At 34.5% G+C, this 26877-nt stretch overlaps 1 protein-coding gene and 1 pseudogene across 1 annotated transcript; one reads left to right on the top strand and one right to left on the bottom strand.

The window, feature by feature from the left end:
* LOC109102666 overlaps window positions 1-11886 on the top strand; it is a 16515-nt pseudogene extending 4629 nt beyond the window's left edge.
* A 498-nt stretch (window positions 11887-12384) lies between these two features.
* Window positions 12385-24256, bottom strand: LOC109102665 (DNA mismatch repair protein Msh6-like). Its single transcript, XM_042736138.1, is given in 14 exon segments — window positions 12385-12591; window positions 13489-13688; window positions 15292-15446; window positions 15552-15641; window positions 15728-15845; window positions 17126-17389; window positions 18328-18457; window positions 18636-18901; window positions 18903-19016; window positions 19018-19038; window positions 19040-20941; window positions 22016-22191; window positions 22294-22502; window positions 23832-24256. Coding segments are annotated over 14 exon segments (3960 nt in total). The 5' UTR covers window positions 24065-24256; the 3' UTR covers window positions 12385-12509.
* Window positions 24257-26877: the final 2621 nt, after the last annotated feature.

Raw genomic sequence — 26877 nt, 5'->3', positions numbered from 1 at the left:
CTGCTGCTTTCTATTTCCTCCAAATGTGTTGGTTTTCCTTCATTCATGTATTGCATGTTTGTCAATCATCATCATTACTGTTGCTCATACTTGTGTTTAGGGATTTTACTGTATAATTTTACTGTATTTGTTAGGGAATTAACTGCATAATGCAGAATGTTGAATAAATCAAAAGTGGGCTTCAACTAGTGGTGAAATGTGTGTTTCTGTTTACGGTTGAATAATTATACCATATCAATATATATTAATATAGGCTGTAATTGCACTTTATCACCATAGTGTGCTCTATGTATATATATATATTGGGTCTACTGCTTTACTTTTTTCCCCCCCAAATGCAAAATTTTCTGTTTTATTTAATTGCACTATTTTTTGTTTTCTGATATATATCTATCAGGGATTTATATATGGCATACCATGCAGCAGGCATATGTTACACATAGATATTTATGAAAATGTTACGTTTCACAGTTGAATTTTTAAATAAAAGGTAAACCTCGCTAATTTAAAACACAATAAAGTTTAGTATGCTCCATTATTCTTTTAGTATTGTTAATATGTACCGTCAGAACCGTGTTTGTTTTTGAATGACAAGGTTTTTTAAAAGTTTTTACATTTTTTTTATGACAAACATCACTTTTGTACATTTCCTTTTGATGCGGAAAACGTCTTCGACATTAATAATCGTAGAAGTTTTTAAAATGAAATTGTAATTTTTTTTGTGTCTGTTAAGCAATTTTATTTTACTTTTCAAAATATTAAATTAAATTGTTAATGTTTTATGCATAAAAATTATAACCACAAATAAAACAAAAATCCATAAAATAAAAAAAAAATAAGAAAAGAAAAAAAAAAATTCTAGGGCTCTATTATTGTAAAAATTGTAAGAAATTATTGAATTCAGGTTTTATGAATACAACTAATTAGATGAATTAAAACAGGAAACACAAAATTTGTTAGGTTTTTAATAAATTGTTGTATGATTGTATACATTTTATGTTTCTGTTAATTACACATGCTTTTTTTATAATAACCAAAATTGAATTAACGGTTAAAACGGAAAACAGAAAAATTCAAATGGAATAAACAGAATCCATAAAATTACAACGCAAAAAACAGAATCTGGGTTCAAATGAAACTAATTTCATAGAGCCTTACTTTAACCCTAAGGGCCGGTTCACACAGAACATGCTTTTGCATTCCAATATCCTTCCTTTAATTGTTTTTCCTGAGTGAACATGCGTAACTTGTCCTTTGTGCATATGACCAGAAATTGTGTGAATTGGGATTTTGAATAGCGGTGTAATGTGTGAAGCCCTTTGCTTGAGCTGTGTGTTGTCTTCCTGCAGTGGGCTCGGCAGTGTGTGTGAGTGGCCAGGGAGCATCACCCACCATCAAACACTGTAACATCAGTGACTGTGAGAACGTGGGGCTCTATATCACAGACCATGCGCAGGTAACATGAAGCTCCGTCTGGAATATACCCTTCTGTGGTTGATGAAATGCAGTGTTTAGTGGCTGCTCTCTCCGTTTGCTCCGCAGGGCATTTACGAAGACAACGAGATCTCCAATAATGCTCTAGCAGGAATTTGGGTGAAGAACCACGGCAACCCCATCATCAGACGGAACCACATCCATCACGGCAGAGACGTCGGGGTGTTCACGTTTGACCACGGCATGGTACAAACCTGTCATTGAAATAGGGGATATTTACACTTAGGCTAATTATAATTGCAATTAATTAATATATATATATAATATAGTATATATATATATATATAATATATATATATTATATATATATACACACAGTACAGACCCAAAAGTTTGGAAACATTACTATTTTTAATGTTTTTGAAAGAAGTGTCTTCTGCTCATCAAGCCTGCATTTATTTGATCGAAAAAACAGTAATATTGTGAAATATTATTACAACTTAAAATAATAGTTTTCTATTTGAATATACTTTAAAAAAATAATTTATTCCTGTGATGCAAAGCTGAATTTACAGCATCATTACTCCAGCCTTCAGTGTCACATGTAACATCCAGTCTATCACATGATCATTTTAGAAATCATTCTAATATTCTGATTTATTATGAGTGTTGGAAACAGTTCTGGCTGTCTAATATATTTGATGAATAAAAGGTTAAAAAGAACTGCATTTATTCAAAATAAAAAAAAAAAATTCTAATAATATCTATTCTAATAATATATTTTCTTTACTATCACTTTTTAATCAATTTAACACATCCTTGCTGAATAAAGTATTGATTTTATTTAAAAAAAGGAAAGAAAGAAAAAAAATTACTGACCCCAAATTACTGACCATAGTGTATATTGTTATTACAAAATATTTATATTTTAAAAACATAGATAGCTTTTTTTTTTTCTTTTTTTTTTTTTTATTGTACTTTTTATTCATCAAAGTATCCTAAAAAAAAGTATCACATGTTCTGAAAAAATATTAAGCAGCAGAACTGTTTCCAACTCTGATAATGAATCATCATATTAGAATGATTTCTAAAGGATCATGTGATAATGATCCTAAAAATTCAGCTTTGCATCACAGAAATAAATGATAATTTAAAGTATAATACATTTAAAAAAATATATTTTAAATTGTATTAATATATCACAATATTACATTTTTTTTTCTGTATTTTTGACTTCTTTCAAAAACACTAAAAAAACATAATATACCCAAACTCAAAAACATTAAAAATAGTAATTATACAAAACTATATGTATATACTTATTTTTATATATATATATATATGTATATGTGTGTGTATATATAGTATGTGTAGTATGTGGTGTATTTATATATATATACTATATATATATATATATATATAGATATATATATATATATATATTTATATATATATATGTATATATATATATATATATATATATCTATATATATATATATATATATATATATATATATTATATATATATAGATCTTCGAAGTGTGTGTTTGTTGACTCTCTGGCTCCCTCTGCAGGGCTACTTTGAAAGCTGCAGCATCCACAGGAACCGGATAGCAGGTTTCGAGGTGAAGGCGTAGGCTAACCCTACGGTGGTGCGCTGCGAGATCCATCACGGACAGACGGGTGGCATCTACGTGCACGAGAAGGGCCGAGGCCAGTTCATCGAGAACAAGATCTATGCAAACAACTTTGCGGGCGTGTGGATTACCTCAAACAGCGACCCCACGATCAGGTGAGAGACTCGTCAATAAACACGCGTCTAATCATATCATACTGCGATATCTGCACAGTTACACTGTTTATGCGCAGTTATGACCCCTCTTCTGATCAATCACAGGGGTAACGCCATATTCAATGGCAACCAGGGTGGTGTTTACATATTCGGCGACGGCCGAGGTCTCGTTGAGGGGAATGACATCTACGGCAACGCTTTAGCTGGAATCCAGATCCGGACCAACAGCTGCCCGATCGTCCGGCACAACAAGATCCACGACGGACAGCACGGAGGCATTTATGTGGTGAGCGAACAGACAAAAATATCTACCAATCGTATTTTAGTACAAGGTCAGAAATTAAAGGCATAGTTCAGCCAAAAATGAAAATTGTCATCATTTACTTACCTTCAAGTTGTTCCAAAACTGTATGAGTTTCTTTCATCTGTTGAACACAAAAGAAGATATTTTGAAGAATGTTGGTGACCAATCAGTTGCCGGTAGCCATTGACTTCCATAGTATTATTATTTTTTCATAGTATGGAAGTCAATGGTTACTATCAGCTGTTTGGTTACCAACATTTTTCTAAGTATTGTATATTATATATTTTTATATCATGCGTATTGAACAAAACACATTAAATTTTATAAAAAAAGTATATCTTTACGTTGTCTTGTCATGCTTATTGAACCATGCACTTTTTATGCATTAGAAAAGCAAGACTTCACATATTATATCATAATAACAAAAAAAATCATTTAAAATAATTGGGGAATAAATAATATACTGAAAGCAATGGAAGAAAGTTCCCCATTATTGAAACACCCAAACTTCTGTGTGCAGTTTTCCAGTTTATAAATAACAAGTATTTTTATATTTATTTTTAATGTATTTTTAATGCAATAAATTATGTATGTTTTTGTTTTTAGATGTATATTATTTATTAGTTTGTAAATATTATTAATGCATTTATTATTCTTATTATTTATTTTAGATTATCATCATTAGATATTTTTATATTAGATTTAGTTTATTATATTTAGATTATTGACTAATGTGCTTTTGCAAAAACTCACGTTATGATCAGTAAAGCTGATTACACTGCATAATCATGTATCCAATTTGTTGTTTATGATGTATTTAACCACAACAGTCATAATTGATTTAGTGCAATTGTGCAGGGACATGTTTTGACCCAGTATCTTGAAGTTGTGGGGTGTTTTTGGCCCTAGCCCATGTTAATTCCCAACCCTGTTCTAGTCAAGCAGGTTGCACACTAAAGCGTTGCTAAAAACTGATTGTCCCGTCTCTTTGTGGTGTGTTGCAGCATGAGAAGGGTCAGGGAGTGATCGAGGAGAACGAGGTGTACAGTAACACGCTGGCCGGTGTGTGGGTGACCACGGGCAGCACACCTGTACTGCGCAGAAACAGGATACACAGCGGGAAACAGGTGCGTGCGCTTCACTTCCCTCGCTCTGTGTGACCTGATTCCACACGCACGCTCCATATACACTTATGGTCTCGTGCAGAGATTGTGAGGTGTCCCTTTTGTGAAGGTAAAACAGTTGCAAAACTCGAGAGCTTGTTGATTTGAATGTGAGAACCTGACATATTAATATTCATATCTGTAAAGTCTTTCGATTTGCACACACAGACAATCAAAATTGAATTCAAAATCGCAGATTATTGGTTACAAATGTGTAAAATTATATTCACGTAACGTTTACTTTTGCACTTAATTTTCACTGTACAACCACAAGCCTCTCAGATCTGACAGAACAACTTCAAATCTGCTATTTTTAAATGAATACGAGATAAAATAAATAAACGCATTAGTATCTTTATTGACATTAATAATATTAAACTGTGAAATACTAACTCTTTTGAAGAGTTAAGCCAGATACAGTGTTAGCCTGTTTAGCAAAAATAAATTTAAAAAATCTAATATAATTTGTTAGAATTTTTTTTTCTTTTTTGCATGGCGTTAAACACAATTAACCAAACAAACTCACGCTGTGAAATGCTAAGATTATTAAATGTGGTAGCACTGCCTGGAAGCAAAGGTGCCAGTTGTGTGATGTCATCATTTAGTGACCGCGTGCACAAAACATGAAATAAACCGTACGAATGTGTCTGTGGCCTAATAAAATTTTTGTAACCTGTGCCATTGTGATAGTTGTGTTATCTTAAATGACAAAGGTAGACTTGAAGTAAAACACCATGCAAGAACATGAAAAAAAACCCCAGATATTGTCTGTTTTTTGACCGTGTGATACCCTGTGGACCTGAATCAAACTATTGTGTGAAGGTCTTTCAAAACACAATTATTTGTATGATTAAATGTGTAAGATTTTCATAGGCAAAGTATAAATACAACAGATTTGGCAGATACATACTGCTGAATACAGTAAGCAAGCCACTTTCTTATTTATTTTTAAATATTTTACAAATGTGCTTATTGGAAAAAAGCTGTTAAACACATTTTATACTGTTTACTTGATATATTACGTTAATATTATGCACCATGTTGTAAGTTACTTACCTTCATCAGTCTTTATCCCGTTTCATTTTCACTTGTGCCTTAATAGCTTTATATTGGCCTTAATGGTCAGTATATAAAGTGGTTAAACAAATTCCCATGCTGTATTTATAAGCAGTTGGTACTCTCTGCAGTATGCAGTAGGATATACATATGAAAGATGTTGCATTATTCGTCTGCCAGATAATACTTGAATGACGAGATGAATGCATTGTGTTTAATAAAAATTGTCTGTAAAAGCTAAGAATATTCAATGAAAATAGTTTCCAGCCTTTTACAAATAACTGATACATGTGCATATTAATCTGCAACTTTGCATTCTGAATTATTGTCTGTGTGCAAATCGAAAGATTCAGCTTTTCACATCGGATTTTAACATACTAATATGAATATTAATATGTCAAGTTCTCACGTTCAAATCAACAAGCTCATACACTTTTGGCATGTTATGACCCAAAAGACCAAACCTGACACGGGCTCAGGGTTGCATTTGGGATGGAGTTGTTTTACAGATCAGATGGAGATCTACAGTCAGGTCCATATATAGAATATTTGGACTCTGTATGCCACCAGAATAGAATTAAAATGAAACAATCAAGATGAAATTGAAGTGAAGACTTTAAGCTTTAATTCAAGGGGTTGAACAAAAATATTACACAAAATGCCAATTTTCAGGGGTTCAAATGTAATTGGACAAATATATATAATAAATAAAATATATAATAAAAAAAAAAAAATTTTAAATATTTTTTAGAAAAAAAAAAACACTCTTTATACATTGAATTCACTACATTAAGTCTGGAGTCATGGACATCAGCAGAGACTGGGTTTCTTTGTGAAGCTTTACTTCAGCTGTCTTCAGATGATGTTTGTTTGTGGCTCTTTCTTCCTTCAGCTCTCTCTCTGATGGGTTTTTGTTTTTGTCTGTTTCTCTTGTATGGAGAGCTCCTTTGACTGCATGATGTGGGTTCAGAGTTCTTCCAAATGCAAATGACACCACTTAGAAATCACTCCAGACCTTTTACGCTGCTTCATTGATGTAGAAATAATGAAGGAATTGCACACATCTCATCCAAAAACAGCTTTTTGAGTCAATTGTCCAATTACTTATGGTCCCTTGTAAAATTGGGGAGGTAGTAGGTACATATTAAAGAGCTGTGATTCCTTAATCATTCCTCCAGTTTTGATGAGAGTACCCTCAAATTAAAGCGCTCAGAGTGTGCCCTTATCGTCCATATTCATTATATAACTGTAACCGGAAATGGTTTTTGGTCATCAGCTAAAATAATAAAAATTGTGGTCAGTGTCCAATAATATGGACTTGAACTGTACGTCTAAAAATCCTCTGGGATCTCTAGATCTTCTTGGAGTGGTTTTGTAAATGTGTTTTTGTCCACAGGTGGGCGTTTATTTCTATGATAACGGTCACGGTGTGCTAGAAGACAACGACATCTATAACCACATGTACTCTGGAGTTCAGATCAGGTCAGTGATGCAACACGCATTATTATGTAGGGCTGGGCGATACTTACAATTTATTTTCAATGACAATGATTTTTTATTTTTTTTTTTGGTGAGGGGGTTAAATAAATGCTCAGTGGTTGTGGAAGTGCACTACAACATAGTCTGTCATTTTTTAATCTCATTTATTTTATTTATTAGTTTTATTTATTTAATTAATTATTTTTATTTGAAAAATAATAATTAATTTTTATATTAACATTATTTATTTTTTATTGAATTATTTCATTTATTATATTATTTTATTTTAAATAGTTTATTATTATTATTTATTACATAATGTGTTATTTTTTTAAGTTCAGTTTAATGCAACATAATCTTTTTTCAGTTTTATCCATTTTATTTTTATATTACTATTTAACTAACTTGTATAAATTATTTTAAATTAATTATTTTTATATGAATATTTTGTATATTTATTTAAATGTAATAATTTTTTATATATATAAAATATGATTTATTTATTTTAAAGATGAGTTTATTTTAAAAGTTGAATAAATGCATGATATTTCCAAAGTCAGTGAGTAGTGATTGAGTTTTCGCCATAATCAAAATAATCGAGTTATAACATGACTTTTCAATAAAAAAAAGTGACATAAAATTGATATTTTTGTTTGGTATTTCTTGTAGAACTGGCAGCAATCCCAAAATTAGGCGGAATAAGATCTGGGGCGGACAGAACGGAGGAATCCTCGTTTACAATTCAGGTAATATTTCCGTCATTGCCTTTTGATGTCTTGCTTGATATAAAGGCTCATGTTTCTATATTGTGATATATTTCAGATAAATAAGTGTCCCCTGAATCTCTTCTCAGGTTTAGGCTTTATTGAAGACAACGAGATCTTTGACAACGCCATGGCCGGGGTTTGGATCAAGACCGACAGCAACCCCACGCTCCGCAGAAACAAGATCCACGACGGGCGGGACGGGGGGATCTGTATATTCAACGGAGGACGAGGTGACGCTCCTCTTCTGACGTGACCGCAGGCCGTTCCGTGCGCTTCAGCTGTTTAATGATGAGCTTTTTGATGTTGTAGGGCTGCTGGAGGAGAACGATATCTTCAGGAACGCTCAGGCCGGGGTCCTCATCAGTACTAACAGTCACCCTGTGCTGCGCAAGAACAGGATATTCGACGGTTTTGCTGCTGGTGCGTATTTTTCGTTTCACTAATGCAACTCTGACAAAGTATTATAGGCATTTTCTAAACAAAAATCGAACTTGATTTTATTTTGAAACGTTTATCATGTCTTGCATGTTTTCTTTTGGGAAATAAAAAATGCACAAGCACTGTTAAAATCATAAAAAATACCCACATAAATGCTTTATTCTGTTAATATTTCAGTTTTTGACATTTTGTCTTTAGATTATGCATCAGTGCTGTTACCATCATAAATAATACCCCTTGAAATGCTTTATTCTGTTTATTTATAAAAAAAAAAAAAAAGGGATGGTATCATAATGACATCATCCTTTCAGGAAGTGAACAGGCAGCACGTGGATTAAAGTAAACATTTTCTGTGTATTTTTCTGCAGATTTGTGTTTTAATACATTGATATTTATTGATTTAGCATGACACAGTGCGGCTTATTAACACTTAAAGACATGCTTTTTTTTTAAAATCTTACATAATTCCCTCTCTATAAATTTTAGTATCAGTGACATGCTGTTAAAATTAAGATTTTCTAAAAATATTTTTATTGAAGTTTTTTTTTTTGATTTTGTAATTTTATATGTATATATAAAGAAATATACAAAAGAAAATATGTATCAAAAATATACAGACATAAAATTATATTCATATATATAAATCTATAATCTCATCAAGTGTGTGTGTGTATATATATATATATATATATGTTAGTGCTGTCAAATGATTAATCGCATCCAAAATAAGTTTTTGTTTACATAATATATGAGTGTGTATTGTGTATATCTATTATGTATATATAAATACAAACATGCATGTATATTTAAGAAAAAAATTGTTTATATATTACATATATTTATATACAGTATATAACAATATAAATATCTTCAAACTATATACTGAATGTATTTATATATACATAATAAATAAACACAGTACACACTCATATATTATGTAAGCAAAAACTTATTTTGGATGCGATTAATTGTTTAACAGCACTAATATATTTGTTTTTGTCTAGAAATGTACTAAACTATACAAATGTATACAACTTCAATTTCTGAAAATGCTACTTTTTTTCATAGAATCACAGATATGAGATGCATACTAAATAATCATTCTAGATAAATAACTGTTGAGCTCCGTCTGCTGCAGGTATTGAGATCACGAATCATGCGACGGCGACTTTAGAAGGCAATCAGATTTTCAACAACCGCTTCGGCGGGTTGTTTCTTGCGTCTGGGGTCAACGTCACGATGAAAGGTGAAGTGGAAACATCTTCGTTTCACTCTCTTCATGATCCAGTGGACTTGAAATGAACATTATTCTCATTGAATCCTCTTCACAGACAACAAAATCATGAACAATCAGGATGCCATAGAGAAAGCGGTGAGCAGAGGTCAGTGCCTGTACAAGATTTCCAGTTACACCAGCTATCCAATGCACGATTTTTTTACCAGGTACCGCTCCCTCCTGAGAACCATCTGAGAGCTCGGTGTGACCTCGGCGGCTGCTTCCTCACGCCTCTGTTTCTCTGTGCAGGTGTCACACCTGTAACACCACCGACCGCAACGCCATCTGTGTGAACTGCATCAAGAAGTGTCATCAAGGGCACGACGTGGAGTTCATTAGACACGATAGGTCAGTGTTACTATGAGTTTGCTCTGCACTTACTACTAAAACCAGAATTATTTTGCCTATTTTAAGGACCATTCAGTTTCTTATTCTCACTAAAAAAAAATAAAAAATGACGATAAAAATTACAATACAAAAAACAACAACAAACAAAATTACTTTAACACCACAAATAAAAACTTACATAAAAATATTTTCTGTACTGCCATTAATTAATGCTGATTTAAGAAAAAAAAAAAAAAAAAAAAATGCAAATAAATAAATATGTGTGTGTGTGTGTGTGTATATATATACACTACTGCATTTATATATGTTGTTGCATTATAATTATGACAATTTGGAAGGAAAAATGTCATGCAAATAATGTTGAAATTAACAAATGCAAGTGTGCATAAAGAACTTCATTTATTTATTAATAAAGGGAAAGTGATTTTATTTATTTGAACACAAAAGTTCACTAGGCTTTATATTTTTTACTTCAATCTATATTCAAAGGAATATATATTTTTATTTTACGGTGTTAAATAGGATAGATATTTTTTAAAATAACATTTAGTTGCTTAACTGATCTTGTTTTTAGCTAATTATTATATTATTACAAGTAAAATTGGTACAAAATGACTAATTGGTAAAAAAAAAAAAAAGCAAAAAAGTAAAAACAGAAAAAAAAAAAAAAGTTTTGTAAACAGCATAATATAATTTAATATATTCTCAAAATTAAATTAAACATTTATATTAATTAATCATTTGTCTGGACACTTTTTGGATTTTAATACTGTATTATGAGAATTTAAGGGAAAATGATTAATTGTCATGAAAATAATTCACATGTAAAGTATACAAAATGTATTAAAAATATATAAAAATAAATTGTGTATATGCATGTTTGTTTATATATATATATAAACAATACACACACACACACACATATATATGATTAGCAGAAAATGAAAACCTAAAAATAAACATACATTTTCTCTCTGTATATAATTAGGGTTTAAAAAAGTGGAACATTTTCCAAAAAAATCCTACATTTTGGAAACTTTCCGAGATTTTTTGTAGTTTCTGAAATATTTTCCACCCCTTTGCAACCCTAAATATACTTTATTATTGTTTTGTGTGTATATACAAGTTTCTTTTAATCCTTATTTTGCATCTTCAGTTTTGCATCTTCTGTGACTGAATGCGTCTCTGTCTGCAGGTTCTTCTGTGACTGCGGCGCAGGGACTCTGTCAAACCCTTGCAACCCCCCCCCCCACTTGACCGGAGAGCCGACGCACGACACAGACACGCTGTACGATTCAGCGCCTCCTATAGAGTCCAACACACTGCAGCACAACTGAAGCGGAGCCGCTCCCAACACACAGACTCCATGTGCTCAGATGAGATCACACGCTAGAAATAATTCAATTTGATTCAAATAAACTCTTGGAGAAAGAAAGCATTGCGTAAACGCAGAGAGGAAACATTTCTATTTAACAGACGTTCTGCTGTGGATCCCGTTTCTCTCTGCTGCTCTTGGGATGGCGGCGACTCAGGATTCGTGGGATGGAAAACGAGGAGAGAAACGGAGCCAGAGCGTATAGACTCGATGCTTCCCATGCAGCCGTCACCGCGCTCTTGTACATGTATGAAAAAAAAAAAAAAAAGACCCAGCACTTCAGTTTTTTTTTTTTTTTTTTTCCTTTTTTAAAAGATGTTGAGTTCTTGGTTTGATTTTAATGCTTTCTCATGTAGTTTTGTATTTTCAAGCAACAATCTTAAATGTACTTGAATGTCTTTTTATTTTATTTTATTATAAGTATATTAATTTCGGGGTTGTTTATACCTTAGATTGCTGTATTTGTTCTCATGTCGCAGGATGTATGTTCTTTCTGTGAAAGAGATTTGAGGAAAGAAAAAAAAAAAGAGAAAAGAAAGAGAAACACTAAGTATTCTCCAGCAATGTTTTTAAAGTGAAATCAATATGAAGTTTTTAAAAAATGCTCGGCCCATCACGCGTATGTTTGGAAGCGATTTAAATGATTAGCCCCGCCCCCTCACCCTGATTGGCTGCTTCGCTCCGAATGCCGCGAGCCGAAGTGACATTGCTGGAGATTTTAAGAGGCTTCATGCTGATCTGAAGCTCTGATGAATATCTGTACAGCTTTTTTTGTGCTTTCCCCCTTCCCTCCATCCATCCAACTGTATTTGGTGACCGTGGGTTCTCATACAGCCTGAATTGTATGCATGTTCCATGACATCTAGACTTAATATATTGTGAAGTACTCAATAACCATTATGTAGCTGTTAGTAATTAATCAAGTTTAATTTCCTAGTCAAAGAGGAACGTGTTACATTTTTAAAAATAAACTTTATTAGATCATCTCAGTAGTGAGTGCTTGCTTTCTACGTGACGACAAAATAACTTGTGGAATGGTGAAGAGAAGAACTCAAAACACAGAAAACACATTTTCCATCACAGGCTGCCGATCATCTGAACCAGGGTTGTGAACTGCTCGCGGTCAGCGCTGGGGTGTTCGGAGAATGAGCACAACTTCCTGTTGAACACATCAGAACATTGTAAATAAATTAGTACAGGATCTAAACTTGCATCATAAGCAAACATTTTCACTTTTAACAGGTCTGGGAATGCATTTCTGTTCGTTTAATTCATCAAAACTATTATTTAGTTTTAATGTTGGACACTTTTGTTTGATGGCAAAGCCTCTTTTTGAGCAGTCATAACTTGCATAAGCCTTGCGTTATATAATGCTTATAATTATATGCTCAAATAATGTTTTTCCTCAACGAACATGAGGAGGTATTTACAAGCAAAATTAATTAATTTGCACACAATGTATGCTTTTTTCATTTCTGTTTTTTTTTTTTTTTTTTAGTAAATATAGATTGATTTATATTTTCAACATTTAATTAGATGTCAATTGCATTTAATAAACAGAAAAAACACATTCTGCTTAATACAGGACTTGAAATGTGCAGTGCTCAGATTTATGTCATTTTTAAGTTTAATCACATTAAGCCATAAAGCGAAAACCTCTTGATAATTAAGATGCTTGTTATAACGATTATAAGGATGTTTAGATATTTGTACTGGAAAACAAGACAAAAATATTTAGTAAGATATTCTTTTTTTTTTTTGCAATGCATGAAACAATTAATGCAATGACTGAATTTAAGACTTTCTGCTCTGGTTTAGGACCTTTGTAAGGCCTTAAATTTATGGATGGGCAAATGAACCTTTTTAAGACCCTACAGAAAGCCTGCATTAAGAATTTTGCATGGTGACATTTTCAGAAACACATCTGCAAGTAAATAAAAAGTCAAATAAATTGTCAATGCAAAAATGCACAGATTCTGGTCATTTTGGTGCAAAAATGTCACCATGCAAAAAATGTGAACGGTCCAATCAGAACACAGATCATAAGGTCACTCACTTGAATATCCGGAGAGCCACGGTGCTCCTCTCAAACTCGCGGGCCTTCTTATGGCCGGACTGGATGACTTCCTCCGGGAGGTTCGCCAGGCGAGCCGCGTTGAAGCCGTAACTCTTGGGACACGCGCCTCTGATGAACTTGTACAGGAAGGTGATGGTCTCCTGACTGGGGTCCTCACACTCATTCTCCACCATACAGGCCTGACAGGAAACACGGGGACATCATTTCACTTAATCTCACCAAAAAATACTGCTCACAATAAGACCAGTAACATGCATTGGGAAAAAAAATACAAAAACGTTTGGTTAAACATTATGGATATAATGTATGAAAGATTCCAGTTTTAAATATTCATGTCAGAAGCTGAAAACCTGCATATTAAGAAAAGGTTAGTAAACGATTTGGAAATTAATTTTTATTTTTGTATTTTCTGACTTTTATTTAACATTTTAAATGTCTAGTTTTGTGACTACTTTAAAAGATTTTTTTTTTCTACTTTCAAACAATCATTATTTATAGACTTTATTATTTGTAGAGTTAATTAAGTATCATTTATACACCATTACAGTTTTTATTACTATTTTTATATTTTCTTTATTAGCTTTAATTTTGGTTAATATTTTAGTAATTTTGGATTTAAAAAAAATGTCTATATTGTTTTATGGCTGTACTTTCAAAGATTATTTTTTTTTTACATTCAAACATTTATTACTTACAGCCTTTTAAAGTTACACTGCATGAGTGTTATTTTACTATCATTTATTCCCTATTATGGTTTATTAATATTTTGAGTTAGTTTTTATATTTATACTTTCTGTTTTCGTTTTCATTGAAGTTAACGTAATTTTGTTGTTTTTACTGATCTTTATATTTACATCACATTTAGGCATTTAGCAGACGCTGTTATCCAAAGCTCAAAAATGAGGAGAACAGAAACAATCAAAACCAACAAAAGAGCAATAACGTGTGAGTGCTGTGAGAAGTCTCGGTTAGCCTAACGCAGTACACGGAGCAAGGTTGTTTTTAGTTTTTAATAATAAGTAAGAAAGCAAGATAGAATAGCAAAAAACACAGAACATTAGAGTTAGAGGGTCTCTCTCTCTCTCTTTTTTTTTTTTTTTTTTTACAAAGAAATAAAAGTCGAAAGAATATAAAAAGAATTGATAATGTTAGTGTTAGATGTTCTATTTTTTTTTTTTTTTTTTTTTTTTTTTTTTTTTTGTACTTTTTTAAGAAAAGGATCAAGTGTATTTTCTTTTCTTTTTTTTTTTTTACAAATAAAAAGAAAACGAGTAGAGAAAATAGAAATAGAAAAGACAGTGCTAGTATTAAAGGGTCAAGTAAATATATAGTTTTATGGCTGTACTTTTAAAGATTTTTTTTTTGTTTACTTCTAAACAATTCTTATTTATAGACTTTCCAAGTTACAATGCACGTGTTTAGTATTATTTAGACAATATTAGTTTTTATTCATATTTTAATTCATATATACATATTTCTATATTTTATTTACATTTTAATTTTAGCTAATGTTTTTGTAATTTCTGTCTATATTGTTTTTTTTTAGTAGTATTTTAGTATTTCAAGTTAAGCTAAACAAAAATGAGAAATATTGTAAATGTTTTTTGTATTTTATTTCATTTAACGTTATTTCAATCAACAATGTTTTTTTTTAATGGATGTAGTTTGTTAACAAAAATAATCCTGATGTGCATTAGTGTAAATGATTTTTGCATGTTTGTACAAACATGTTACATTGTAAGGCCACAGAATATTACTGAAAGTGTTTTTAAGTGATATGACCATGTGTCCGAGTCTGACGGCGGGGTCCTGGACGTGCTCCTCCACCAGTGAGTGGTAATGAGTGGAGAACAGGGTCCGGCAGCAGATCTTCTCTGACAGCTCCTTCACCACAGCGCTGGCAATGGCTGTGCCGTCATACGTGGCCGTACCTCTGCCTGCAGTTCAAGCCAAGGAAAAGATTAGAACTTACTCAGTTTAGAATTCTGTGTTTTATTTAGTGTGTGCAGAGTTTAATGTGTGATGATGAGCAACTGAATCACCCAGTTCATCCAGCAGGACGAGGGAGTGGTTGGTGGCGTGCAGCAGGATGCTGGCCGTCTCGCTCAGCTCCACAAAGAATGTACTTTCACCTAGAAAACCAAACGTGGACTATTTAGTATCCAGAGTGAAGCTCACACATGAGGCTTGAACGGATAAGAAACAAGTGGCAACATACCTGACATTATACGATCAGAGGCGCCAAGACGAGTGAAGACTCGGTCCACAGGAGTGAGGCGCAGACTCTCAGCAGGTACATAGCAGCCCAGCTGGGCCACAATCACCACCAGACCACACTGAAAGAGACACAGGGTCAAATCTGATAGAATGTGCATATTACTTTATTTCATTTTAACAGGGCATTATCATTAAACACTTGACATTATCACTTCAATAGTCCTGCGGTAAGAGAAAACATTTTCAAAAGTACAAACATTCCATAAAATTAATATGAGGTTAATACATTTGTGTAATTCTACAATATGTCCCAATCCTTTTGAATAATAAATTTATTTTCATTAAAAAAAAAAATTATACACCACACACACACACACATAATATATATAATATATATATAATATATTATATATATATATATATTATATATATATATATATATATATATAGATATCTATATTTTAAAAAGGCTAATTTTATGATATTAAAAGATTTTATTAATATTGTGTTATTATTTTGTTTTTGTTTATTGACAGAATTTCCAGGCCTTAACAACTAAACAGACTAAGACATGATATAGAAACCTGCAATTCCCAGAAATAAGAGCTCAAACCAAATCCTTCTTTCTTTTATTTAAAGTAAAATAAAATAAAAAACAAAACGTTTTAAATAATAATAAAAAACAAGATCCATGATTTTTATAGATTTAATTAATATTATAATTTTTTATGTTCATCAGTAGAATTTACAGGCTTAAACAAAACTGGCAAAAAGCATGATAGAGAAACCTGCATTTCCATAAATAAGAGCTCAAACCACATCCTTCTTCCTGCCTGAACAGCTGCTCAACACATTATAGGCATTAAATTTTTAAAAATGTCTAAACAACTACAAACCAAATTCAAAATCAAAATAAAATGACTAAAGCTTTAAGGGTATAATTATCTGCTCTGACAATAATTCGATAATTCTTTACTAAACAATGCAACTTGAAATTCAATCACAATTCAGTTCAAAATTACTTTGGTGTGGCTCAAAATTATTTAAAAACAAAATTATTTAAAGTCACACCAGATTTGGATTTAGTGAAATCTCCTTAATCGAGTACCATTTCCAGCCTTTCTTTAGTAAAACTGAAAACTGAATTTAATTTCTGTAGCTGAATCATAAAAACATATATATACTCTGAATGCAATGCAAGTCATTCTGGGTAAAAGTGTCTGTATGCAAAATGTACTCAGGAAAAGAATTGCATGTGTCATACATTTGGTATTGCTATTCAATGCATTAAATGATCATTTAAGATTGGTAGACTGTTGGACATTAATTCAGTATTATACCCCAAAAACAATAATTATTTTCTTAACACATCATGAAGATTGTTTTTAGCAACACTCACCTGTCTCATTAGGGTGGACTTGCCTCCCATGTTTGGCCCGGTGACCAATACACACGGGGCAAGTGCTTTACCATCATCATCATCATCATCATCATCTTCACCACCAGGGCAGCCGATGAAGATGTCATTGGGGATGAAGTCATCACCGAAGAAGGTCTTGGTGACGCAAGGGTGCCGGGACCCTCTGAGATCCAGGAAGGGGCGTGACTGAGACCCGTCACCCGGGAGGACGATCTCTGGTCTGGCCATGGGCCCGTCGCCGCTCTGTCAACAGCACGTCTGCATAAACAGAAATTAACAAAAACATATAAATGAACAAAAACATAACAAATATCACTAAATTACAAATAAAACAAATCATTTATAAATAACTTAAACTCAAAATCATCATAACCTCAAATTCTGGAAAAAAGTCAAACTTTTATATTAAAACGGCATATACTAGAAACAAAACTCAAATACACACAACAACAAATTAAAAAACAAATGACTAGAATTAATAACGAATACAACCAATTGCGCAACCCTAACCATTCTGTGACCATTTTCAATGCCAAGTAATGCAACATGCTGCTAAAACTTTTGAATTAAACTGAATTCATTTAAATGCACAGTCTTGCACAACTAAATATATGTCATGAAAAGATCATTAGCGAATTACACAAACCCTGTATCCTTGATTTCGAATGTAAATGTCTGACTTTTTAAAATGCAGAGTTGCAGGGCAGTGGAATGAAAAAAAAAAAATGCAAAAAGATGCATTTTAAACTTTTTTTTTTTTTTTTAAGCATTTAACTTTTTAACTCTCCTGTTAATGACCAAGATGCTGCAAAACATGTCTTCCATTATCAGCTTATTTATTTACACAAACCTTTAAAACCAATTTTTAACAAGCTGTTTTTTATCAGCATTTTATTGAGCATGTAACTGCATTGGTAACTAACTCAAATCAACACTTTGACCAGCTATCCATAAAGAAGAGCTACATAAACTACAGCCTAAGTTGAAAAACTGTTTATTTTCAGATTGGAGTTGAAAGATTATGAATGAATCAGCATGTTGGCATTATTGATGTAAAGTATGGTATATATAATGTATATAGTATATTTTGAAGAATGGGAAAAACAATGTGTTCTCTTCTCCTTTTTTGTTTATCAACATAGTTGGAAGTTTAAACGAACTATAGAGTTGATTTTTCTTACCAAGCACAGCCATGCCCTCAACCGCTTGTCTGCCAGTCTTTGCAATTCTTGGTCGAAATTGTAGAAAGAGTCCTTCTCATGCAGTCCTTCAGCAGCTCTGCGTCTCGTTTGTCTTCCCAGCTCTGTAGCTCTGAAAACAGCCGTTTCAATCCTCCTTAGTCCAGTACTTCCCGTTTCCATGCCTTTCTTAGTGGACCATCACCTCGTACTCCTCTGGCAAGCTTCTCTCGGAAACACTGTCTGGAAACTTCGAGCTGGGAGGTAGCGGTTCCTTCCGTTCCTGTTCCCCAATAAGAAAGATTGCTTACAGGCCCAGTCGGCTTCTTCCCTGTCGGTCCAGGTATTCCTGCAGGCCTCTCTCACAGTCTTTTATTCCATTTAAGGCCTGGTCGTATTCTGGATCGAAGCCGGCCTTTGGCGTGATGACGCCTGTGGTGCGAGCCTTCTGATGGTCGAAACAACGTTTGACTAACGTTCTTGGAGCTCTGGACGAAAGGTCTGGGAAAGCCCATCTCTTCGTTTTCCGTCTTGAGGAGCAATCACTTGACAGCACCCTATACAGCAGTTTAGATTTTGAAGCCTTCCGCAGACGGGCTCCTATGATCGACCACGATTTCTCTCATAACTTTAAAGCCCTCGAGCGCGGCGAGAGCGGAGTCGGCGATCTTGCGTTTGCTGTAGACGACTTCCTTCGTACAGAATGGCTCGGAGAGTCCGGATGGTCCTGTCCTTTCAAAGGAGTACCCATGCTGTGGATCTTGCTAAGCAGTCTTTCGAGATCCGGAAGCTTTTTTAGCAGGTCTGTGACTTCGGTCGCTTGGGATGATGCGCCCATCAGGTCCTCCACGGCATCTAGGCGATCTCCAATGGAGGATGGATTGCAAAGAGGGGCGCAGAGCCATTGCTTTAGCAAGCGTTTGCCAAAGGGAGTGCAACACGTGTCCAGTCGCTCAAGTAGGGTTCCCTCAGGACCTCCAGTTGAGCTGTTCTGAAGGATCTCAAGGTTAGCAAGGGTCACTCCATCCAAAACCATTCGTTGACGAGTCTGGGCAAAGAAACACGACGCTCCTCCAGCCTGCTCCATCTCCACGTCGACAGGAACATACTCCTCGAAGTTTCCCATTGAGAGAAGCTCCTTATCCACTAGACATTTCTTCAAGTAGAACATGCATCCGCCAAATGCAGAAAGAGCGAGTTCATAACCCGTTTTTGGAGTGAGACTTAAAGCATCGCATTCTGACGTCATTGCTTTTAGAGTCGAAGGCAACACTGATGCCTTTTCTTCGTCGGCTTTGCTTTCGTTGAAGTAGTCTTCCTCTGCGAGGACCTTGAGGGTCTTCTGCGCATCCCAAAACTGCGAACCAGCATTGAGGCCTTCTTGTAGAGTTGACGACAAGATGGCTTTAAAGATTTTCAATGTCTCGGCTGACGGGTTGCCCTTCTCGTAAAGCACCTGGGCTGGAGAATAGTGTGCCACCAGAGTACGCAAACGGGAACAATGCCGGTCATCCTGGAATTGACCGATATGGAAGCGCCCCACCGAGGTGTCGACGAAACAGACCCCGTAGATGTGTCCGTGTCCCGCGCTGTCCTCCTCGCTCTTCTCTTTAACGCTCAAGAGATACTTGCTTAGAGTTTCAGAAGGGGCGCCGTCGAGCACACTGTACGTCTGAGTCCCTCGCGTGATGATTCGGCAAACCTCTCGCTTGACGACGCGGTCGAATTTAGTGGGACGCGCCAACGTCTTACATCGTGCTTCCATCATCTCAGGGGTCTCGGTCTGTTCCACTCGAGCCACTTTGTAGCCCTTTTGCACGAGCACGTCTGAGAAGCGTCCAAAGCCGATTTCGGGGAAGCCAGAATGTGCCCAACTACCCCTCATGAAGGTAAGACCGAGTTCGTTGACGCCGATCACAGCGTCCATGTGGTAGAGCTCGTAGAACTTACCGACTTTGTAGAACAGAACGGTATCGAACATCTCAGACTTCAGCTGCCACCAGCGGCGCATCCCAGGCGTCGTCCTGTTAAGGAAATCTTCGGGTACATATAGAGTCGTAGGGTCGTAGTTTTCGTCAGACTGACGTTTGCGCTGTGCATCCTTCCTCTTGCCGTCTTGCAGCCACTCGAGCTTCTCGTGGTCCCACACAGTTGCTCCTCCATCCGTCCCGTTTGCACCGCCGCTCTGACTTTCGAAGTTGTCCGGTGCAGAGAAAGCAGAAAGTCGAGATTTGGTGTCCGATGCCACTGATGAAACAGCTGCAGGTGCTCGTTTTGGTGGATCTGGTTTGCTCTTTGACTTAGCAGGCTTTTCTGAAGGACGTTTGCGCTTCACCGGTTTCACAGGGCTGTCTGGTTCTTTCTCCGGCTCGCTTTCTTCTTCCTCCTCAGCCCCGCTGCTCACTCCCTCCTCGTCGTCCTCATCACTGCTTCCTCCCGCCTGATCAGGTTTGAACTCTTCACCGGAGTCATCGCTGTCAGACGCCACCACGATTCGGCGACGCTTCGGCTTTTGACCTTTTTCAGCTGCAGCACGAGACGAACGTCGACTGGGCTTCGCCTTTTCTTTAACCTCTTCCTCAGACATTTCTGCATCTGATAAGGTTGATTTATCAACCTACAATAAAACATTACATAATGAAATTAAAATAACGTAAACACAACTGAAATGTGATACAATGCTCCATCTAATGACAAAATGATTAAAAGGCCACATAAGAAATTATAAGTAATTGATTTTTTATTCAGATTGCAACTGTGAACTCACATTGCTCCTATATTTCTGAGAAAAGCAGAAAGAAGTTATTAGATTTTTCTTCTGTAGACAAAGCTTGCATGTACAACAGAAACACTTTGTTTGATGAAACATGAATGATCAACAAGTCAATATTTTCTCTTGAAATACCTATAAAGGATTTAAAGATTATTTTTGTTTGTTATGTGTGACCCTGGACCACAAAACCAGTCATTACCGTCAATTTTTCAAATTGATGTATGGTTTGTTAGGATTGGCCGAGATACAATTATTTGAAAATCTGGAATCTGAGGGTGCAAAAAATCTAAATATTGAGAAAATCGCCTTTAAAGTTGTCCAAATGAAGTTCTTAGCAATGCATATTACTAATCAAACATTAAGTTTTGATATATTTATGGTAGGAAATTTACAAAATATCTTCATGGAACATGATCTTTACTTAATATCCTAATGATTTTTGGCATAAAAGAAAAATCTATAATTTTGGCTCATATAATGTATTTTTGGCTATTGCTACAAACATACCCCAGCGACTTAAGACTAGTTTTGTGCTCCAGGGTCACATTTAGTTCATCCCCATAACTTGTATGACTTTATCTTACAAATTTAAAGAGAAAATTTTGGTAAATGTTAATCTTGCTTTTTACATTCCATGAAAAAGTAGCTACAAGTGAAAAAGAGAGAGGCCAGTTTTCAGTAAATAACTAATTTAATTACCTCTTCCTCGTGTGCAAAGCTATTGCATGACTTAAATGTTGGAATATAGAACCCAAGTCGTATAAACTACTTTTATGCTGCTTTTCTGTGTTGTTTTTGGCTGTAGACACTATGTTAATATTAAGAAGTCACTCATACAGATTTGGAAAGACTAAGACGAAGCTATTTAATTTTAATTGTCTTTTATTTGAATATTAATTTACTCTAGTGTTTGCTCACCTCCATATCTTCGTCATCCTCCTCTTCGTCACCTGAAGGATCCATGCACACGGACATCTTCAGTCTCTGCTCAGGACTGTCCTTCATCGCAACGTCCGCCAGCTCCATGGCTTTACGGATCACAGGCTTACCGCTGAAGAACACGCCGCCGGATTTGGCATCTGCGCTATCAGAGCCTTGAGGGAACACGTACGCAAGGTCAGAATTAAATATTTTTCACATTTGAATAATTCTTTATACTCTAACTATACTAAATATGGAAATAAAGACCTGTTCACCTTGATACTCTCGTATGTATTTTGTGTTAACCCATCCTCGGGTTGGTGGTTCGTCGAAGAAGTGAACGTGGAGTCTTTGCTCTCGTCCACGGCCCCTCATCTGCTGTCCGGTGAGGGGCTGAGGAACAATCATACAGGGCCACCAGGGATGGCCTTCCATCTTGGCCCAAACCAGAGCGCCAGCGCTAAATACGGATGACGGTTCTCTGCTGGAGAGAAACAAAGGCCTTTGTGAGACATTCATTCAAATAAAGCAAGCGCAAAATCACATATCCAACTAAAATATGGTACAAAATATCATCTAATTCATTCATAAAAAGTCATAAAACAAACTATATTCAATATTAAAACTTGAAAATGTTGTTTGTGATAACTTTAGATGCAGTACAACATGCCACACTGCTAAAAGTAATCGATTTGTAAACAAGTATGACATTAAAGTACTATTCATTTTTTATATTAACCCGACAGAGTAAACATTAAATATAGTCATTTAAAAACACTTAACAAACCACATATATGCTTAATAAAATGAGTAACTGGTACCAGTATATGCCCCGATACTATATTACTAACGTTACATACTAAATAAATACTATATGCAAAACACTGTAAATAAAAATACCAATAATGTCATAAAAAATAAATAAAATGCTTTCAGGGTTCTTACACTCGTTTTCGCCTCATATATATTAATTTATCGTTTATATAGACCTAAAGTTAATGTATTATTATTTTAGAGTAACGATAACTGCAATAGCGGATTTTAACGTAAAGTATGCTTGCTATGGAGAATTTTTGTAACGGACGCTCGGTAAAAACGTGCTAGAAAAGTTCTACATTTTCGTCTCATATATATGTTAATCTATTGCATATATTAGTCTAAAATTAATGTATTATTATTTTAGAGACTACTGTATAAGCGGCTTTTAACCTATGATTTTAACGGAACTTTTGGTTGCTATGGAGAATTTTTGTAACGGACGCTCCTATTGGTCAAAACTGGCTAGGAAAAAAAAACGTCTGGGAAACTTGATCCATCCCCTTCCACAAAATCTCCCGCCAAATACGCAGAAGTAGCACGTGGAGTTAAATTTTAGACACAGTCCTCCTTTAAATTTCCATAATACAACCTCTGACAGTGCCAATAATCTACACAATTCAAATTATTTAACTAATACTTGCAAAATGTACGCGGCGGTACGTTTGTCACGACTCACGAGTGTCCAAAACAATGTAACGTCCAACCCCCGTGTAACGTACTTCTCTGTTACAGCCACTAAATAATGCATACATTTAATTTACACTTAAAAGTTTAACATTATATTCTAGGAAATGGCTTGCAATAAAAAACTAAATGTTAATTTCACGGCACACTCATGTCAAAACAGTACTGTAACGGTAACGTTACGATCTCACTTACTTGTAAACACAATTTTAGTGCTATTGCATATAGCAAAGTTCTTTTAAAGTATATTTCTGTACCGTTACGTACTGACTAGTGTCACCATGGTAACAAGTAGTTACTGTAACGTTACCTCTCTTTTGCACTGACTGCTTTCTCTCCGAATAGTTTCGCATGTTCAGCTTTAGTTTGAGATTTGACGGGTTTTGGTGGAGTTTTCTTGCTGGTGACTTTGGCTTCTTCTTTGGGTGAGGTGTTGGATCTGCTCGCTGCATCTGCCTCCACTGGAGACGCGTTAGATCTGGCCTTCACCGCGAGAGGCGGCGACTTCGTGAAGAAATTAAAAAGAGAGCTTTGCTTCGCCATGTCTCCAAAAGGGGTGCTGCTATAGTGTTTAATTATTCAAAACGAATTCATATATTCCATCCCACTCCTGTCCAGCTCAACTGAGAGTTGTTGTGGAGCTGAGAGTTCGCGGGAAAACGCTGCTGCTGCGCGGAAAGGGAAGAGGAGGATCGTTTGACGTCACGAGACTGTGGACCAATTGGAAGCTCAGTGTATCCTTTTACACTAAACGTTACCCACAGGGCTGACGTAACCTGCTTTTATTTTCATCTAGGTCATTTTTTTTTCATAGGTCTTGTAGTGGTGATGTATGTATTTGTTAGAATACATACATTTCCTATTGTTTTTCTACGTAAACACGCGCTAGACGGACGTCTTTGACCGTTGAGTTCACGTCACGTATTAAAAACGCTACGCTGAAGTTACGCACGCATTCTGTGTTAACCCCGCCCCCTTTCAAAAAACAAAAACAAAACAAGAAATGTTAAATAATGGAAACAAAAAGACAGAAATTCGACATATAAGAGAGCGCTAGCCAGCCAATCTTTAAATATATCTGGGATTTATTTATTTTTTGTTTTTATTGGCGATATTTTTGCATTGGAACGTGTAATTGTTTATATCTATTAATACCATGCAATCGTACCTGTGCCACAAAATAAATTCCTCCCCAATAATCGCTATATTGTTATCACCTCAAAACTGTATTATGTATACAGTCTATGATTATTACAAGCGCGGAGGAAAGTAACGGGAAGGATGTAAGCATGGACCAATCACAGTCGGCTGTTGAGCGTTGCGCTCGCGTCTTTTGCAGCGTCTCTCCTATACCGACGTTCTAAAAACGCGACGCTCAAGTTAAAAACGCATGCGTTCTGTGTAAGCCAAACAAAAAGCGAATAATGAATAGAAATGTTTGAAAATTATGTGATGGACTAAAAGTTTATGTCGTATTTAATTTTCCTTTTGCGTCTGCAGGGTGCAGTGTTGGCCCATTTAACGTCCCTCAACAAATTTACACGACATCACGCAGTAAATGGTCGAAACAAAATTTGTAGTATTTGTAATATTGTGATACAGTGGACTCTTAGACCACATTGAAAATCATTATTTAAACGTAACTGAATAGAATAGAAACATTAAAAAAAAATAATGTTTTAAAAGTTTGTAATATTAATGTAAAATTGTAATATTAAAGTTTATATGATTATTTAGTATAATTGAGATAATATTGAAGTTTTAATATTTTAAACTAATTTTTATTATTTTTTTGTATATTCTGTTTTCATTTTAATTTTAGTTAAAGTTTTAGTAATTATGCATTTCATTTTTACTATTTGTTGTTTTTTAAAATATTAAATATCATTTCAATATGAAAAAAAATTGAAATAAGTTAAAAAATGAAAAAATATAAATATGTTTTTATTATATGATTATAAATAATAAAATTAAAAACTAAAAATAAATAAAAACTAACAAAAAATAAAAAATAATAAAATATAAAATATAATAACATATATAAAATTTTATAATAAAATATATATATTTTATTAATATAATTTTTATTCATTTTAATTTCAAGTTTTTGTTATTTTAGTAAATCAAGTAACTAGCTTTGGCAACTTGCTGAAATCAAAATAAGCTATATTAAAATAAGTTTTAAATAAGTTAATATTTGTTTTTATCATCAGTTTTTTTTTCATAACTTTTTTGTACCTTTGATTAACTATAGCATATTTTATATATATATATCCCTATCGCTCTTATTATATATTCTGCAGCATTTCTAGTTGACTAATCAAAAGTAAGTGAATTAGTGACAATCATGTGATCTCCTTCTACTGTGTCTCAAACTGTCATGCAGGTATAATCTGCGATTTGAACATTTTCATGAAATTAGACAAAAATGCAGAATAGAGGCATCTTTCAGTGTTCTTGGATTTGAAGAATAGACTTTATGGATTTGAATTTGCATATGCAATACAGAAACATCAGGATTACAAAACAAGGGTTAGACGTTGTTGTGTTTTCTCATCAGTTGCAGTGTTTTTATCCTGTCTGAGGTGTTCCTGGGAATTATTAACACTCTTGCTCTCTTGACGACTGTATCGCGTGTTTCTGTGGCAGGAAGAGGTGTAGACTTCTTCATCAAGTCAGTAATCATCTTCAGGATTTTCGGTGTGTTCAGTAACACTGATTATTAAATCTGACAGACTGAAGTATAAGAGCACGACTCGGTAGCAAGCTGTGCTTTAAAGTGAACACTTTCTCAGCTACACGCTCTCATTTGTTTGGTCAGGATAATTTCCAGTCACTGTTGACTCTCTCATTAAGTCGTCTGCGGTGCTTGTGACTCCTTATTCTCACTATTCTTAGAGTCTAAGGTGGTTATCTGTCATGATGCATTGAATGTTTCTGTCTCATCTAATAACCTTGACACTTTGACTCCATGCCGCACCTTTTAGCACACGAAGCTGTAATGCTCTATTTGAAAAAATTAATAATCGATCCAATTAGGTGATTAGTGCATGTGGGAAAAGCGCATTCAAATACAAAAACAGTCCACAGAGCTCTTTGGCACATGGATATGAAAACTCTCATAACCTTTACAACAGGTAAAAATAACACACACCATGAGTCATTATTTATAGTCTGAATCACAGCCTTTTGCATCATAACTTTCTGCTTAGATGTTAAAGATTGCATTTATTCTTTATATAAATCTTGGTGATTTAATGACTTAAATAAACAGTATTAGAAGATCAGAGGATTTTCCGAATGTTACAAGGAAATTATTTTGTGTTTTATCTCGCTGCACAGTGTACAAGCCCAAA

Source organism: Cyprinus carpio, chromosome B13, assembly GCF_018340385.1.
Source record: "Cyprinus carpio isolate SPL01 chromosome B13, ASM1834038v1, whole genome shotgun sequence".
Classification (NCBI taxonomy): domain Eukaryota; kingdom Metazoa; phylum Chordata; class Actinopteri; order Cypriniformes; family Cyprinidae; genus Cyprinus; species Cyprinus carpio.
The sequence above is the reverse complement of the archived record's forward strand: the minus strand, read 5'-3'. Positions and strand labels throughout refer to the sequence as shown.